Below are 18,620 nucleotides of genomic sequence, written 5' to 3'. Positions count from 1 at the left end.
TTGTAAGCATGGCACAAGCAATCCATTCTGCAAAAAAGTACATTCAGATAGATGTAGGTAATTAACAGAGCTGGGTGCTCATCTTGTTGCATCCTGAGGGACTTTGGCAAGAAGTTACAGGAATAATTTGTGTGTTTTTATGTGTCAGGGATAGGGTACTGTGCCCTTGGAAAAAGGTTCTTCTCCCACGTCTTCCCTACAACAAAGCCAAGAGGTGAAAGCAGCTTCTCAACAGCCTTGGTCTCATACTGAGCTTCCTCCTATGTCATATAGAAGAAATTCTGTGGTGGCTTATTGGACTTGTTGAGTACATTATGTATACATAAGAAAATTGTTCTGATCAGGGAGAATGAAGCCTGGTGTAGTCCACACCTGCTTAAATCTATAGGGCATGGATCCTGAAGCAAATTGCCCTCTCTTTTGAGCCTCACAAAACCAAATAACTGGTTAACCCAGATTGGAGTCCTGGCAAAACCCAGTATGTACACAGTGGAGATGATAAAAACCCAAGGCCCTCAAGCAAAGCAACAAACTAAACAGACAATATAGGCATATGGTCCAACAGTCTGCTTGCAAAAAATTAGGCCAAATGTTATCTGCAAACTGCAGAGTAAAATACAATCTGAGTACAGCTTTAAAAGGAGCAGCCCCTCAAGCCCTTAGTTTCTAAAACCAAGAGGTGTGGAGCTGTATGTTTTCTGCAGTTCTCACATTTAGTACATGTGGCCACTAATATTTGCTTATAAGTTGACTTACTGCCTATATGAATAAGAGGATGATTACAGACCAGACAGAAATCTTTGTTCCATGGGGTTGCCAGGATAACTAGAAGGGCCTTGTAGCAGACCCTCTGTCCTTTCAGTGGCAGCTAGGAGTCTGTGACTAGTGACAACTTATGGGAGAGAACTGGTCTTCAAGCAGAGTAGGATTTTCAGTAGGCCAAAAATTTGAGGAAGATCTTCAGCCTTACTGAAGATCTGTGCTAAGCCCATTCTACATCTAGCACCGTATGAAAGCTGCTGACTGTGGAGAAGTTAGAGGCCACCATTGCCAGCACTTTGTAGATAATCTAAGTTATAGAGAGACATCAGTAGCCACAGCTGTTGCTCAAAGTGCAGGAGGGGTCCTCAAAATTGTTCAATCTCATATTATCAAGTTATTGACAATTTGCACATCGGGTTCTCCAGAGGTGTCCTAGGATAACTGAAGCATAGACCCATTTCTGGATAAGTTTTGTCTACCACCACTTTATTCCAACGCAAAGGGCTTTTACTCTATTAACTGTGAACAATCCCTGCCTTTCAGTAGTAGATGCTTGTCCTAGGGTTAAAGACATTGCATTCAAGAACTCAGCTGTAGATATGTGTTTCTGGAGAAGCATTTCCTTCAAGGCATTCTTCAGTTGCCTTGATGCAGGTCAATATGATGACCATATCTCCTATGTGCCTAACCCTTTCCTCACATATCTCATGAAAAGTTACTTGGAGCCGTCATCCTTATCCAAAACACCTCATTTTATACGTAAACAACTTTAGGTATATGCTTGTCGAGTTGAAAACAACCACAGTGTTCAGGCTTCATATGGAAATGCACTTCATCCTTGGGATTCTTGAGTTGCAAGTGCTGGCTAAAAGTTGGGAGGTAGTAAAAGATGCCTGGAAACTAAGCCAGCAACATCTCATCAGGCTGCTAATGAAAACCGGGTGGGCCAAGATATGAGAAAGACCTATCCAGCCATTTTTTGCAGAGTGATGTTTCAGAGACAGTGTTAGATTTGCTGCTGCCAAAAGAAATAAATGGGTTCTTTAGAAAGCTATTTCTCTAGATTAGTGTTGTTCTTCTGGGCCTCCCACCAACAGCTTTCTTCCCAGTACCTTGGTACATAGCATTCAACGCCATGAAAAGAATTGCTGGGTCCCATTAGCTATAATAACTTGTCTTTCAGCTTACACTGATGAGTAACCTACAGTGTTCTGTGTCCTATCTGCTTTGCTGTTTTACCAGGCTATACCAGAGTCCCAGAGTCTCCATTTGTGTTTGCACTTGACACGGAAATTGTTGTTCTCCAGAACCCTGCACCTCCAAGCAATGAATGAAATTTCAAGTTACATAATTGCTGAACGTAGCAAGTGTTAATCTGATTTGAGGGAGGGAGACCAGAACTCTCCTAATCTACAATTGTTTCAACTCTTTATTCCAGCTGACAGTAAACTGAGGAAGAAGTAGTAAACATGAAAGTGTAATAAATGTTCTTTAACCTACTGCAGATTAAAAGCAGCTCTGGGGAGACAGAAAGGAAGAGCAGCCTTCTGTGAGAGCAGAGAAAATCTAAGATCCCCCAAAATGTGCAAGATTTTCTCTTGCATTAACTGCACCTTATTTTCCAGGACCTTACTGTAAAAGAATGTGCCTACTACACATGACAGTGTAAGAAGAGGGACACTTTTTGTATTATTATGATGGCTGATAACAGTATTTTTGTGAATAAAACAAACCAAACAACAAACACTCCCCCCATATATATATATATAATCATTGTATATCTTGATTCCATTTAAAATTGCTTTTCTGTCAAAAACATAGAGTGGCTGGTGATTAAAGATGCTTGGTAAGGACAAACCCATCAGGTTGGACCAGGCTTTGAGCAACCTGATCCAGAAAAAGATGTCCCTGTCTATGGCAGGGCAGTGCTAGCCTGGGTGATCCTTAAAGGCCTCTTCCAACCCAAACAATTATATGAAAAAGTACTTGCAGGCATTAAAAATGCTAGTGATGCATGGCAGGGGTAGCCAACTGCCAGTCACAAACTCAACCAGGTTTAAGAAAAAAACCAGAACTGTCTGCCACCACAAAATCAGAGCAGCTTTAAAGAAAGCCCCCTCAGCACTGGCCAGCATGCATCCTCACCTGGTGGCTACTTTGCTGCAAGGCATTAGAACTCCTTCATGTATGTGGGAAGTGGTAGTTACTGGTGGCTGGACCAGTTGCTGCCCAGGCTGGTGCAATTGTTTTTCCTGTACATGGACTTCAGGGCCTTAGCCTTACCTCAGTACTGATCCATATGCTTCCATGAACTGCGTGATGCAGTAATAAACCTTTTCATAGCAGGCACTTCTAGTGGCCATCTCTTGAATTGCATTGGTGCCACAAGAAAGAGGAAGTCCAGGATTTCTTTTAAGGACCAGCTCTGCCTTTGAAGACAAGATGCTCTCCTTTCCTGGCCTGCTTCTGGAAGGGGATGCCTCCTGGCCAGAAGCACCTGAGGTTGTCGTCAGGATGTCAAGGCTTGCAGGAAAGGGATGCAGCCTCTTCAGAGATCTTGTTTCTCAAAGTTCATTAGAGAAGAGGGAAAGCAGCAAGGTCCCAAAGGTGCTTATTAAGGAGGTGGTCAGCAGGCAAAAAACTTTTGAGGTCAAAAGACCTGGAAGCACCGATGGGATTGGAAAGGTCACCTCCAAATAAGCACAGAGAAAAGCATTCCTGATCCTACCATATTACTTATGGAGTGAGGCATAGTACTGAGCAGGTAGATATATCCAGATCCTCCAGAAACAGCAGCAGGCCTGACTTGATTCAAAAATAGTTTGAGTCAATGTTGATTTGCCAGAGCCTACTCACAGCAGCTGTGTGCTCTGTGTCATATGGCAGAGGGTACTTTATGGAGAATTTTAAAGCATGAGGACCATTCTGTCAGTGCATGAGAGAACTGTTTAAGTTCGTATTTTGCATCTGGATACATTATATTAATATTATTCCAGATACAAAAGCTCATCAGTGAGTACAAAATCACTAGCCTTTTAAATAAGAAGTATTCAGACTTGATTTTAAGCTTTTGGGTATTTTTGTATGTTTTCACTGTGATTCTAATAACTTCAAAACCATAATTCAGGAAAAAATCAACTCTTATTTCTAAAAGAGTTAATACCTCCAGTTCTGCAAGCTTCTAGCAGCCCATCTCCAATATATCAAAAAGAGAGAGTGAGGAGATGACAACTGGTATTTTGTAAGGCTAAAAATATTGTTCATTTTTACATAACACAGGGAATTTAAAAAGCACATTAACTGCTTGCAGATTATTTTTAAATATGCAGTTTGAGCAACATCTCTAGTATAGATTCAGCTGACATTTAGGAGAAGTAGCTGCTGTATGTCTTGCTGTTTGGAAACCAGACATCCAATGGCAAAGTAAATGCTTTTAAAAAGGCAAAATAAGACTCAGACTAAATCAAAAGATGCCTGCAGCCTAATACACTCTTCACATTTATTTAATTGATATATTCTGTTTTCCTATTGCATAGCATGTACCATTTTTAACCCTCCAAACCAGAGAATCCTCCTCCCAGCACTTCCTCGGGAGAAACTCGCTTATCCTCCCATTTCATGTGCCCCTGGGAAAGCCCAAGGCCATTGTAGGAGAAACCAGAACTGCAGAGCTCAGCTCAGCCTGTCTCCAGCCTCATTCCATGTGAGCAGGCATTTAGCTGGTTCAGACACAAAGACATATGAGGATGCAGAAGAGATTTATGAAAGATACTCACCAGAATGGTGTTTCTGAGTGGGTGAAGTGTGTGACATATGAAGGAGGCTAGACTTGCTGATTCTTTGATACCAGAGAGTGTCAGTTCAAGTGGAAGATGATGCCTGATCACATGCAGGTCAGTGTGCTACAAAGGCATCAGTAAAATGCTAATAGCACCAGCAGTTCCAAATGGTAAATTCTTCTGCTATGTCTTTTGTAAAGTCTAGAAATGGGAACTATAGAAAGATGAAATTTTATTAAATATATAAGGAACCCTTCTGTAGGACTGGATAAAATTCAGACATGGGTGAAGATGCTGAGAGAATATTGCACTTGCTAAAAACCTGCAAAAGAGCAATGTTGTTATGAAAAACCATGAAGCTACAAATCCTTAAAAAAAAAAAAAGTAATGGAAGGCAAATATCAAGGTAAGGTGAGAGAAGAATGGTAAACACTGAGCACTGAACATTTTTGTAAGTGTGTACCAATATGCCAAACTTATGTGTTTTAAAGAAAGGTGATTGTATTTTGAGAGAAGACTGCCAAATAAGCAAGGTCACACAACTGGAATCTTGCAGCAAAGCAGGTATGGGAGTACTGTCTGTTAGCTCCCTGCTTGCTTGCTCTGCTCTTTATGTTTTGTAACAACATACTTCTCCACTGTAGAAATCCTAAAAATCCTTTTCATAATGTTGTGGTTTAATCTGGCAGGCCAGTAAATACCATGCAGTTGCTCACTCTCCTTCCCCCACCCTGGGGGTTGGGGAAGAGAATTGGAGGGGAAAGAAGACTTACAGGTTGAGATTAAACCAATTTAATAAATGAAATAAAATGAAATAATAAAGTAATTCTAAAAAGATAATTATATTAAATAATAATAATAATAATAATAATAATAATAATAATAATAATAATAATAATAATAATAATAATAATAATAATTTAAAGTAAATGAAATGATAGTAATAACAATAGAATATACAACTGAGTGATGTACAATGAAATTGCTTACCACCCACTGACCAAGGCCCAGCTTGTGCCTGGTTAGTGAACCCAGAGAAGAGAGGTTCTGAAACCACAATCCTGTAAGAGCAGGAGAGTGATTTCCTGGACAACTCTCCTCTATATACTGAGCATGTTGTTGCATGATATGGAATATTCCATTGCCCAGTCTGGATCCATTTTTCTCATTATGCTCCCTCTCAGCTTTTAGTGGACCTGCACACTAGTAAAACATGGGGTCCTTCATTTTTAGCACCAATTGAAACCATTATTATGAACATTCTTCTCATACTAAAACCAAAACATAGGACTATTCTATCTACTAAGAAGAAAATTAGTTCTATCCCAGATAAAAGCAGGATGCATAAACATATTTCTAAAAAAATTCTACTTGTGTTGAAATAAGTCTATTTTTAAGGTATCTGGCTATTATCAAAGTATTTCATAACTCTGAGTAAGGTTGTCCTCAATTTGGGACATTCCATCAGTGCTGTTTCCAACAGATGATGCCAGTATATCCAAAGCATCTGTGTCAAACAGCATAGACCAGTTTGAGAACTCACCATGAATGGCAAGTGGAAAAATCTTTCAGTGCTCACCATTAATTTCTATTCAACAGTATGTGACAAAATACCCAGGAAGATTGTTTGATTTATACACTATTCAGGGGGTTGATTGATTAGATCTGTCTCAGCACTGAACTACTTTGCTCTCATAAAGTTCATTTTTGATCTCTGGGTGGAGGCAGAACAAGATCACATTTGCTCAGCATCAGCATGAGCTTATAGCACAATGTGAAATGCAAACACGTCCTTCACCTCTTGTTCTTTCTAATCTTCAGTTGATTCACACAGCCTCAAATATTTTCCCAGCTTTGGAGGACCCAGATTTCCATTTACATCAGGTAAGTTATACCACTTTCAGGATCTGAACTACATGGGCACAGCTGTTTTCATTCTTTGAGCCTGATAAAAAGCCTGTTTGTCTCCTACACTGAAGGAGCTCCGAATAAGAAAGAACCGTATGAGTCATTTTGCTCTCTCATTTCCTTTTAAGTCCACATGAAAATCCTATCAGCAGCTAATACAGCTTGATGTAGCATTAACTCTTGTGGCATCTACTCCATTACTTTTATGAAGCAATTACAGAGATCTCTGCCAGAAGCAACATTTATTGGGGAATCCATACTGACAGTGGCAGGAGGCCAGCAAAGAAGCATATTGGAGCAACAGCCCCTGGAGGATGATTCCTACTGCTACAGATCTGATAACAGATACTATTGTCATAAACATCTCCTACTCATGAACTTCATAGGCCTCTGTGTATTTTCCACAGCCAAAGATGCATCTTGCAAGAAGCGTGGAGGAAGTTTCTCCAGGTCTTTCTGTGGTAGTACTTGGTCAGGCCACAGGAGTTTAAATAAAGGACCAGAGAAGAAGAAGATGAACAATAATTTTTAAGAGCCTTTTCATGGGAGGATAGAACTGGTTGCCAGAGAGACCTCTGGGAACAGGTATTAATCAGGATAAATGATAGACAGAATGCAGGCATTTGAAATTATTTGGGGGTTGACAATGTTTACTGGGAAGTGACTTCTGTTGATATATTTGTTTCCTATTACATGGTTTAAATGGCAGCTAAAGGAGACAACAGGGACACATTACCTACTGTGATATAATTTGCATTGCTGATAATTAATTAATGAAAAGTATAAATTTACTAAGCAAGTATGGCAGTGACAGTAGCTCTGTATTTTAGAAGCAATGTTTCCTAGGAAGAAGCTGTTTCACTATCTGTAAGGTATTTGTATAGATTTATATGGAACATCTGGAAAACCAGGTTTAATAGATTCATCAATGGCTTATAGAAAAGATACACAATGCTGAACAGGCATCTCTTAAAAAGCAAACTCTTCATGTACAGCATAAGACTGTCTTCAGGGTTACAATGGACATACCTCAGTGTAGATTTGGAACAAGTTGTTAAAATCAGAGCTTGCTTTGAAAGTGCTTTGCTCTGTGCTACCACCGTCCCCTTTACCAGGGATAGCTTTGCTGGAGTTGTTTTCCTCCCCAACTCACCCCTGCTCAGAACTAGAGTGACCACTCTGCCTGTGTGCAGGGGGTGGGGAGGAAGAGGCTGCTGGAGGCACAAATCCTCCTCTGTTCCCAACTCACCTTGGTACTCAACCCCAAAACTAGATGGTACTCCCCTAGGAGCACATGCTTAGTGGGTTAATTGCGGCATCTCTGTCAAAATTCTGTTCCATTCATGGCAAAGGAGCAGGAGTCAGTGAGGAAAAAGGTCGAGGAAGCTTTATGTTGCCCTTCCACCAGCAGCATCTTTGACCTAGTTCGGGCAGCCCTGAAGCTCTGCAAACAGAAGTTCCTAACAGCATGGACCTACAGCCTATGACAGCTTGAACACAGCCACACGCTTCTCTCTTGCCCAGCATGTGCCTCTCAGCATGGTCTGTGGAGGGGGAGGTCTACAGCTCTACAATAAAGACATAATTTCACCCATCATACAAATAATTCATGAGGCTGCAAGTGGCTGTCTCCTATTGCTCCTTCCTTCTATTGAATCTATCCATGTTTCACTCTCTCTAGATACTTGAACTCCATGTCCTAATGCTGTACAAAAAGTTAAATTCACAGGGATCTTTCAGAGCAGCGTTTAAATCTGCACTATACAAAATCTGTTTTGGACACAATTTCCTTCATGAAATTGTAGCCTCTTTGTTTAAAGTACCCACAATGTGTCATGTTTGGAAAAACTATTGAGAGTCTGTCAGATACTGTACTTCACAACAAAATAACAAACAAACAAAATAAATACTTCAGAAACAAAATAACTTATTTTTGTAAGTTACTTCTTGTTCCTAGCAGAAGCAATGGTGATACTGTTGCTCAGGGAGAGCAAGGACAGCCTGTCTTAGCCCCTTGTTCAAAGATATAGTCCTGTCACTTCCTTCCTACATGATAATTCTCATGAAATCATGTTCTCATGAAATCATGTATTTCTTCATAATGTAAAAGAGCTACTGTTAATTAATTATGTTCCTGCATGAAAAATGCTGTAGTTTAACCAAATTAGGAAGTAAAATTTAGGTATTGGCTTATTAAGAACTAGCAACTGTTCACTAATTATGAGCTCTCTGTTGCATGGAAACTACTGCATGGAAGTGTCAAGCAGCTGTGTCAAAACTGATAGCTGGTACTATGACAAAGTCTTCCCAACTTCTAATGAGAACGAAACCTGCTTTAAATATGTAAATTCATGTACACAAAGTCCATAATAAATCAGTATATGAGTAAGAGCCAGAAGATAGTGAAGAGTCTACCCTATCAACTATGTTAAAAATGGCAGACAAAGCCCAGCTGCGGGTGCTAAGAGATGTAGTGCTGTCAGCAGCTAAGTGATATTGATTCCAAATTAAAAAAAAAAAAAAGACAGTGCATGTGGCATCAAGACATGTGAGACAACCATGAGACAGGCCAATAGTTCTGGGGAGTGAATGGATTGATACTTGGGTATAATACTCCTCCTTTCCAGATCACTTTTTCTGCTTTGCATGCCTGACACTCTGCCTGCAGCAGCGCAAGCACTTCCAGATCCCTCTGTAAATCACCACCTCTCTAGAGCAGCCAAAGACAAATCCATCAAGTACTAGAAAACTGCTTTTGAGGCAAGTTAAGTTCTAGAACTTGTTTACCTGCCTATAGACTCACACCTCAAGATAGAAGGCAGAACAGACTGATATAGGTGATATTGTAGTTTTACAAAAGGAAAGGCACATGAGCACTTGCTAGGATTGGGTTATGACTTTGAGCCTGTGACAAAGTGATAGACAAGCTAAGGCATCATGCAGAGGGAATAAGGTAAGAAGAGTCAATGTGACTTACCTGGAATCTTCACTGAAATGGAAACCAGAGCAGAGATCACTCACAGTACAGAAAGGTGGCTCTCAGAGGAACAGCTTTATATTGGGTGGGTGGAAAACGGAATTAAAATGAGACCAAAATCTCTGAACAGAGGAGAAGAAATAGCCCATAGCTGTGTCACTAATACATTTTCTCAGGCTAGGCTAAGATGCAAATGCTGTTTGGTGTGGTTTGTGGTGAAGCTCCGGAGGACAGCTGTCCTGATCAATCTGTCTACAGCAAACTGCGGATGACAACAGTTGGCTGGGCAGCCACTAATTACAAAACATTTATTTAAGACAGGCTCTTCCCATTTCAATGGGCTTTTGTTTCCCCTTTCCTTGTTCTTAGACCTGAAAGTCAATATGGATCAGCTTTTCCAAGATGCTGAAACACCTCTGGTTAACAGAAAGCTCCACCAGCTTTCTATGGTTTCCCAGTGTTTTCTGCAACCTAGGTTTCAAGAGTGCAGATACATCAGGAAAATTATCTTTAGTGAGTCATTCAAGAGGATTAGATGAAAACTGATAGGTCTGGAAATACACAGGGGAGAGGGAAAGAGGGATAAAATAGAGATACAATTCTAGCTGTGAAAAAACTTCATCCTTATTGGAGATCTAATGTGCTGTATCCAGTGATAAGCATTATAGCACCAGAGCAGACTCTTATTGGCCTCAGGCACCCTGACAGGAGGAGACTATGATCTGTTATAGTTCAGCAGTGTTATGTTCACCATAGTCAGTAAATCTTCAACACCATGAAGGAAAAAAGATATAATTGCTGCTTATATTCAGACATTGCTATATTTTTTTCCTGCTCACTGTCTTAATGTGTAAATTTTAGTGTGTAAACTAACTTCGTGCGACTGGAGGCTCACACAAAGTATGTCTAATGTGGAGTCCTGGTTGTTTGGGTTTTTTTTTTAAATCTTCTGTTTTCCCTTCCTTAGGCTGACTGTTGTCAATGGGAACACAAATGAACATACCTTTTGCCCATTACGGCTGTTCAGTCTTGAGTGAACACTTCTAAGTAATGCAGACAGACAGTGAATTTTCCAGGCCCAAGGATGAGTACAAAATGGCTTGTTTGGGAAGAGCGAAATTCAATTTGCTGTAACTAGAGATTGGTGGAATGAAATTGATGAAATCAGTGAGGGTTTAGGGTGAATGAACCACAAAGTACAGGGACAAACTGTGATCATTTCAGAGAGTGAAGGTGGAAGAAGCAGATCAGGGAAGGTCTGTGGTGCTGGGTAAGTGGGCCAGGAGGAGGCTGCCTGTTGCTGCTGCTCTCAGGTGAGGAAGATTTGGGGCTGTGAAGCAAGCAGACCTAACAGCATCTTCTCCACCTGAGAAGATCCCTCCTCACTGTCATGTCAGCGGGGAGGACGTGGGAGAGGCCGCAAAGGTCTTCCAGAGGGCTGAGCTTGCTTCTTTCCTCTCAGGTCGATGGGGAGAGGGCAGTGCCTCACATCTGCGCCCCGCACTTCCAGAGCCCCCCAGGAACCTGCAGCGCCCTGGGGCTCCAGAAGGAGCAGATCAGACAGGGGATCATCGTCCTCCCAGCCCTGCTCGACCCTCTGCGACTCCCGCAGTCTCCGCAGGTCTACAGCGGGGCCGGGCTGCCGTTCCTAACTCAGCCGGGCGCCGGGCTGGCCCCGGGGGAGGCGGCGGCAGCGGCGAAGCCGCTAGAGGGCTGTCGGTAATTGAGTCGAGCCGGCAAGTGTAGTTACCGGAGAACCTCTCCAAGCCATCCCCGACATCCCCAGCGCCCCCCTCTTCTCGCTTCTTCTTCCGGGGACGCTCCCCTCCTACCTTTCCCCGTCCTCACCTGCTTGCCCCCCCCCGGCCCCCGGCCTTGCGGCACCGCCCGCCGCTCACCTGTTCTGGCCCCCGCCCCGCCCCGCTTCGCTCCCTTGGCGAGCGGGAGGCGCCCGGCGCTGCCCGTCCCCGGCACCTGTCAGCCCGCCGAGAGCATCCTCACCTTCTCGCCGTCCCGCGCTCCCCGAGGGCGGGCGTACGCCTCGGCCCGGCCCGGCCCATCCCGGCCCGGCCCGGCCCTGCCTCTCCGGGCCGCGGAGGCCGGCAGCCAATCGGAGCGGCGCTGCCGGGCCGGAGCTGTTTACCCAATCTCAACCCGCCTCCCCGTCGGGGAGCCGCCGAGGGGGGAGCGGGCGGAGGGGGGCACGGCAGAGGCAGGGCCGCGGCCGCGGAGAGGGAGCCGCAAGGGGAGCGGAACAAAGCGCGAAGGCGCGGCGGGGGGGGGCAGATGACAGCCTGGCCCGCGGGCTCCCCTCCCGCCTGTATCGCCCCGGCGGGGGTATCCCGCGCTCGTACCTGACCATGACCCCGCGCCGGTCCCGGCTGGGCCACCCCGGCGTTTCCCGCTGAAGGGACCGGCTCCTTTCCGACCTCCCCCGCTTCTTTTCTCCTCCGCCTCCTCGCTGCTGAGCCTGCCGCCTCTCCCCGGAGCCCTGCCGGAGTGATGGGCTGCATCGGATCCCGCACCGTGGGTAAGGCGTTGGCGGGGACGGCACTAGAGGATGCTCGGGCAGTCGCGGCCCCTGCCTGGGTAACGGCACGGTGGGTGTAGCCTCCCTCCCGGTCGCCCAGGGCCCGTCCAGCGCCATTAGCTGCGCCCCACCGACCCCCCACCTTCCCCTGCCCCGATCCCCCGCAGCGCGGCGGGGCGGCGTGGGGTACCGCGGAGCTCCGGCCGCTGGCCTAGGTGCTAGCAGCGGGGCTGCGGGGCATGCCCGGGGCTGGGGGGTCGTCTCCTCTTGTCACTCGTGGCAGAAGGTCGCGGAACATGTGGGTCAGTGCGGTGGCTCCGGAGAAGGGGGTGGGTGCGGGGCGTGCCTCCCCGAGCGGGATCAGGCGGCCGGCGGCTGCCTCCTGTGCTCGGTAGCGGTTTTATTGTTAGCCGAGCATACATAACGTTTCCTGATCTGCACGTCTTCTCTCCTCCTTCCCTCTACGTAGACTTCACTGGAGAACAGCGAACAAACCCGAATCCCTTCCCTCTCGCAGAGCCATTTCGAAGGGACACAGTGGGAGGAATCGCATCTTTCCACTGGGCCAATGCACATTTTACAGCAGAGGTTCCCAAGCCGTTAGGCTGTATAACCTAGCTCTCCCCTCCTACACACATGCTGATAGCAAAAGATCCCTTGATTCATAAGTGCAGGTCTCTACAGGTACAAACAGCATCCTGTGACACACTTTCCTCCCCACAGGAAATTTTCTTTCCATGCAAACCACATGCATGGACATCAGTTACGTGGGGACATGTCACTCCAGCCACCAAAACAATCTTTAAGAGAAAAACAGGTCATTTGGCAGTTCATGTCTCTGGCTCAAGCTTTTCTACGAAGCAAATGGGCACTGTGACATCTGTGGGGAAAGGAAACCTCTGAGGGCAAGGGGTTTGAACCACTTCCCCAGAATAAATCTGAGGGACCATGTCAAAGGCTGATGCTGCTGGACTTCTTGGCTCAATGGGAGAGCCCTTTGTGAGCACTTTCAGGGAGCCATCTACTCCTGCAGCAGCAAACTTTAAACTACAAACTCCAGTTTCTACTTTGGTTTTTAATTCCCAGGTCTAGCCTATGTCTCTTAGCAGTCTCAAACATCCTCAAGACCTAAAGAAATCTCGTATGTCTTCTGTAATGCATGCGTGGCAAAGATCATTGTGGTATTTCCCTTAAGATTCTTCAAGCTCACTTGGATCTGTGTCTCTGTAGCATCTCAAAACATGTTTTGCCTCCCTCTCCTACCATTTTTGTATCCACACATAAACACTACCAGGGGCAGTATTATCCTGCTAGCTGGCAAATTAACTATATCCCTCTTATCAATGTGTGTCAGAACTAGCAGCATTAATTCTTGGTCACTCCCTCCACAACACTGCTCAAGTAAACAAGACACACATCTAGTAACATTCACTCTCCACTCCAAAATATGGTTAAGCTGTCATACTTCGCCATACAGGGTTCCCTATGCACAGCAGCATTTTTATGATCTGTGACCAGGAATCTGTGTTACAAAAAGCCTTGTATAACTGATCAAGTGTCATTCTCATATATAGATATATTTATAGATGTCATACTGTTTTGTGAGCATAGATGAAAATATAAAAGAATATCTATGCATTAAATTGATGATGAGAAAATGATAACTGAAAATTCCCTTTGTCTGCAACTTGCACTCCTTAAATATAGACCTTAACGGTACAGATATTGGACTTTCCACACCGTAGTGACTTTTGGTTTACAATACATACGCTCATTCTAGATGGTAGGAGCATGGTGGTCATTAGGAACCTATTTATACAGTTAAGTGAGGAATCTTTCTTGACCTCAGGTTATGGAGATGTGGGGTAAGGGGGATTGCACAACCATGATTCTAATCTCAATGAGTCAGATGTGAACGTAGTAATAGTGCCTGATGGCTGCTTCATGTGTAACTTTTAAACAGGTTTGTTTCAGTAGTGGCTTCAAGTCCTGTTTTAAGTTTTTGAGGTTGGACTGGGTGAAGGTGGGAGGCTTTAGTTTTTCTTGGACTTCTCTATCTGAGGAAGTTTGTTCAGAACAATTCTTATTTGGCAGCATAGATTTTTCATCCAGTCTTACTGGAATTACTGGGAGGATTCCTCAGACCTGTTTTAGCATATCACTGCTTTTAATTGCTAGGTCTGAGCTCTTGGATGTGGTTAGAAACTAACACTCTAGCATGAGTAGAGTTTTGTTTTCTTGCTGTGTGGTGTATTGTTAGACTTCTGCAGAAGTAGTTGAATATACAGGCTCTGTATTGTCTTTCCAAGACCAGGTAGGTCTCAGAGATTGAAGAAGGGTAGGAGACTTGTACTGATTTTACCTTGGAATTTGCACACAGCAGATTTTTAACTCAGAATTTGGGGGGCTTTAATTAGTGACAGAAAGCTTGTAATCAGTCACATTTAGTTTATTCACTACACAAGGGCTAGTGCAGGATTGTGCCCTGAGCTTGCTCTGGGCCTTTTTCCATTCCAATTTTAAACAAGCCACATGATTTCTGCATTTCCCGCAGGGATGTTTTACTATGATCTAGTTAGATGTCATAGTTTGCACATGTTTAGTAATGTGCGACTTTACATTTTCTTTCCTAGATGTGAGTTTTTTGATTATTTCTCCCTGGGGAAAAGTAATTGAGAGGGGTACAACAGAGTAGCTTCCTATGTGTAAAATTGAAATGGATTAATATAACATCTTTCAGTCTTATAAAGGACACCAGAAATCACAGTGTACCTTTGACTGCAGCTCAGACATCTCCTAACACTGACTATTTTGACTAGTGGGACAAAGTCTCTCTTAATTCCTTGATTAGATTTAAATGGATAGAAAGCTCAGGCCTATTTAAGCTCAAAATTTCTCTCTTTTTTTCGGTGGTGTCTCTGATTTCTCTCATGTCTTTTCTCAGAAGCCTGCAGCAAGTATGTTTTTGAAGTGACATGAAGTGGTGGGAAAATACTCCAAGAAACGTTTGGAGTGTGGGAAGAGAAGCTAGAGATGCTCACACTGGATAGCTGGGAAAGCCTTTTGACCATGAGGCGTGTCAAGCATTGGAAGGTGTTTCCCAGGGAAGTTGTGCAGTGTCCATTTCTTGAGGTTTTCAAGATCCGACTGGATAAAACCTTGAATAACCTGGTCTAACGCCATAGCTGACTGCTTTGAGCAGGAGTTTGGACCTCAAGAGAGAGGTGCTTTCCAAGCTGAATTACCCTGTGATCTCATGCTTAGGATCTAAAGCCTGGTCAGGTTAGACTTGTTGCTTTAGTCATGTCAGCGGGCCCCAGGTCTTCTGTATGCTGGTAGTACACTCCTATATGTTCCTCTCCCCCTTCCCTTCAACTGCAGAGGTTAAACCACATGCCACAGACTCCCTCACCATAATAACTCCAGCTGTCAGTTGAAGTCCATGTTTGTTTAGCCTGGAAATTTTGCAAGAAACAGCTCAAGTGATAGCTGGTTTAGGCTCATGCATAGAGAGAGTATCAGTCCCTGGCCATGCAGAATGCAGAGAGCAATGTTTTTCATTTATCAGTCTCTGGGTCAAATCTGACCTGCTAAAGCCAACCAGCTTGCTTGCTAGACTTCCCTCTACAAGGACTAGTTAGAGTACTGTTGGAGAGAGGAATACATTCTATGTTGCTTTCTTGCTGGATGTGCTATGCTAAGTATAATGGCTTATAGCATCCACCATAGGAGCCAAAGACCACTCGCTTTTAACCCAGCCACTTTAGATTCAGCAGAGTGGGAGCAGGACAGGAGACTGACAGGAGAGGGAGTAAGCAGCTGGAGCAATTAGTGAACTTGCCCTTCATTTTTCTCCTCACTTGTCCCTCCACAGATCTGAAGGTGTATGGAGTGACATTTGGTATGGCAAAGCGTCATCTATGCATTTGGAGTGTGAAAAAGTGAGATATATACTCTGCATGCATACATCATATCAAGGGAACTTCACCTTCAACATATAAGTGTGAGGGGGATAGGAGGAGATTTCTGCATGATAATGCAGAAATATATCCCTAGTCATGGCACTAGGGATATATTCATTTACATGCATGCACGCAGGTGGAAGGAGCACACAGCTCTGGGTAGAAACTTCTACTTCATAGGGAATATGGGAAGAAGAGTGGAAATACATGAAGGGCGTCTGTGAAATCTTGTTCCTCTTACCTGGGGGAATCGTAAGCAGAACAGACTGCTTACTGCTTGATCTCACTTCATTACTCCTACTTCTTCCCACCCTGGCCTTTCTTCTTTCAACTAGCTCTCAATCTGATAACTCCCCTGAACAGCCCTGGGATAAGAACCTATTTCTTCCATTAAGGGTTGGAACAGACACACTATCTCCTGGACCTAGCAGCCAGCTGTCGTGAAGTGCATATAAACTGAGTATCTTTGAGACCCTTCTCTATTGTCAGGGTTACTGAAACAGGCTGGGTGGTACTGAAGCTGCTGTGGAGAGAGGGCTAACAAGTAGTGTGACTGCATAAGCCTAGCTTTATAATAAAACCATACTAAAACTGAATGGGTGTATCAGCAAGGGTCATTAGTATAAGAAAACAGTCTTTGGCATGTCTACCAAGGACTTTTCTTTTGGAACGACTGAAGGACAACATACTGACTTTGTGAACTCTTACAGACAGTAATATGAGAGAATTATGAGAGATATTGCAATGGAGCTTATGGGAAAATTGAAGTAATGAATAGTATTTTATTGGCACGATAGACCTGGGAATCTGATTTCTGTAGACTAATGTGTATTAAGGCAGAAAAAGTAAACTAATAAAAAATAAATCAATAAAAAATTGTTTTCTTGGGGCGGGGGGGAAGTAAGAGAAAAATAGTTTTCAGCTCATTTAACAAAGATATGCTGTCCAACAGCAAACAGCCATGATTTTAGATTAATACTGAAAACAGCCAATTCAAGTATTGTATTCAAGTGTTTTTAAGCCAAGTCAAAGCTTTATTTTTCAGTAAGTCTTGAAATAGTGAGGAAGATATGGAAGTGGAAAGCTGCGGTTTTATCACAGCTTTAGAAGTTTTAATGAGGTGACTTAGGTACTTAATTTTGTCTATCTGATGTAATTCCAAATAAAGTATTAGAAGGACAATATGGCAATCAGACTGAAAAAGCCATATCCTGTCAAGCTAACTTGCCAGTAGGGTTGAAGGGGTGTTGTCTAGATAACATTTAAAGGTCCCTTCTAACCCAAACCATTCTATGCATCTGTGATAAATTAATTTCATGACTTTTATGAGACTTCTGGCCGCCAAGTACTTCTATGATGAAGTACCTTTGTCTACAGTCATGGTTATGGATCTAAAATACTACATAGTAAAAGATAAAAACTCTAATCTGTGAGCAACCAACTTAGTGTCCCATGATTCTTTGACTAATAATATATAAATATCATACATTTTAAGTGCATCAATAAACAGCAAAATAGTAACAAAGAAAGAGTTGTTGGTGAAAAGCTTGTGTTTCTTATGTGATCCCACATTTTTCAGTGCCAGTTGTCAGTACCATGTGATTTAACATATTGCTCGAAATCCTGAGGGGAATCTAAAATAGTAATAAACTTGGTAGAATCCACAAAGACTGGAACAACTGCTAAAAATGAAAATACAAATGAAAAGGATGAATCAGTGATGTGGAACAGTCTGATTCATTTGTGTATTTCAATCTAACCAAATATGAGTTATCTCTAATGACAGAGTGTGAACAGTATTTACAGGACCAGAGCTCTATATTAAAAAGCAGTCACACTGAAAAAGATTATAGATATCTGACAGAAAATCAGTGCATCAACAGCTACTATTGTCATGCTGCATCTGAGGAAGCTGTTGTGGTTCTTTGATCTATTAAGAGCTGAATATTGAACAGAAGAAGAGGTTATATTTTCTCTCCATTTGGCACTTGTGAAAAACATTTTTCATTTACTTTGTCTAATTCTATTATTATCACTTTGAAAAGTGCTGCAAAACTGAAGAATAGCCAGAAAATAAACATGTAAACATGAATAAAAAACCCTGTACCTTTTGTATCTCTTACGTAAGTGACTCAGTGACAGCTCTAAGTGAGTGAAGAAAAAAGAACCACAAAAAACTATCTGACTTTTCAACCTAGCAGAAAACATTTAAGATGCAACGGAAGGACTGCAGATACAGTCAGATTGGAAATGGGCCAAAAGTAAAAATACTTAGCTGTTGGAATAAATTGCTAAGAGTTGCACTGAATCTTCTGTCATATGAACACATAAGAATTAAGAATTAAAAAGAAAAATACTCCAGTTCAAGCACAGCAACAGAAAGTATAATTAACAAAGTGAATATGTTTAGCTTCTCTTATTTTAAGGAGGTTAGATTAGATTATCAGGATGATTCTCTATTAGTTTAAGCCACAAGCTCTCAAGTCCAGTAGTATAATTGAATTCTAAAGGAAACATAGCTTTGGTATTCTGGTAGTTTCTGTATTCTGGGGAGATGTGGTTGTATCCAGAGATATTGATCAGACATGGGGAAGATTACATGGAAGATTTTGGTGCAAAATTTCTTAACTAATGGAGTAAATAGTTTTGTGATCCACATAGGTAGCGCGTGGACTGACATTCCATGTAGGAAAAATAGTTTT

The 18,620-nt window shown here is 43.0% G+C and overlaps 1 protein-coding gene across 2 annotated transcripts in view; it reads left to right on the top strand.

Annotated features, from left to right (window-relative positions):
* The window catches only part of FAM131B (family with sequence similarity 131 member B), a 48,819-nt gene that overhangs the window by 3,395 nt on the left and 26,804 nt on the right, over positions 1–18,620 (top strand). Inside the window, exon 1 of one of the 2 annotated variants that reach the window (XM_071763073.1) lies at positions 11,556–11,956. The exons of the other annotated variant lie outside the window; for it this stretch is intronic. Coding sequence (XP_071619174.1) covers positions 11,929–11,956 — 28 coding nt within the window. The 5' untranslated portion in view covers positions 11,556–11,928. Of the gene's footprint in view, positions 1–11,555; positions 11,957–18,620 lie in introns of those variants that run through there. 2 annotated transcript variants of the gene reach the window in all.

The sequence above is a fragment of the Heliangelus exortis genome, chromosome 1 (assembly GCF_036169615.1).
Source record: "Heliangelus exortis chromosome 1, bHelExo1.hap1, whole genome shotgun sequence".
In the NCBI taxonomy this organism is placed as follows: domain Eukaryota; kingdom Metazoa; phylum Chordata; class Aves; order Apodiformes; family Trochilidae; genus Heliangelus; species Heliangelus exortis.
The sequence above is the reverse complement of the archived record's forward strand: the minus strand, read 5'-3'. Positions and strand labels throughout refer to the sequence as shown.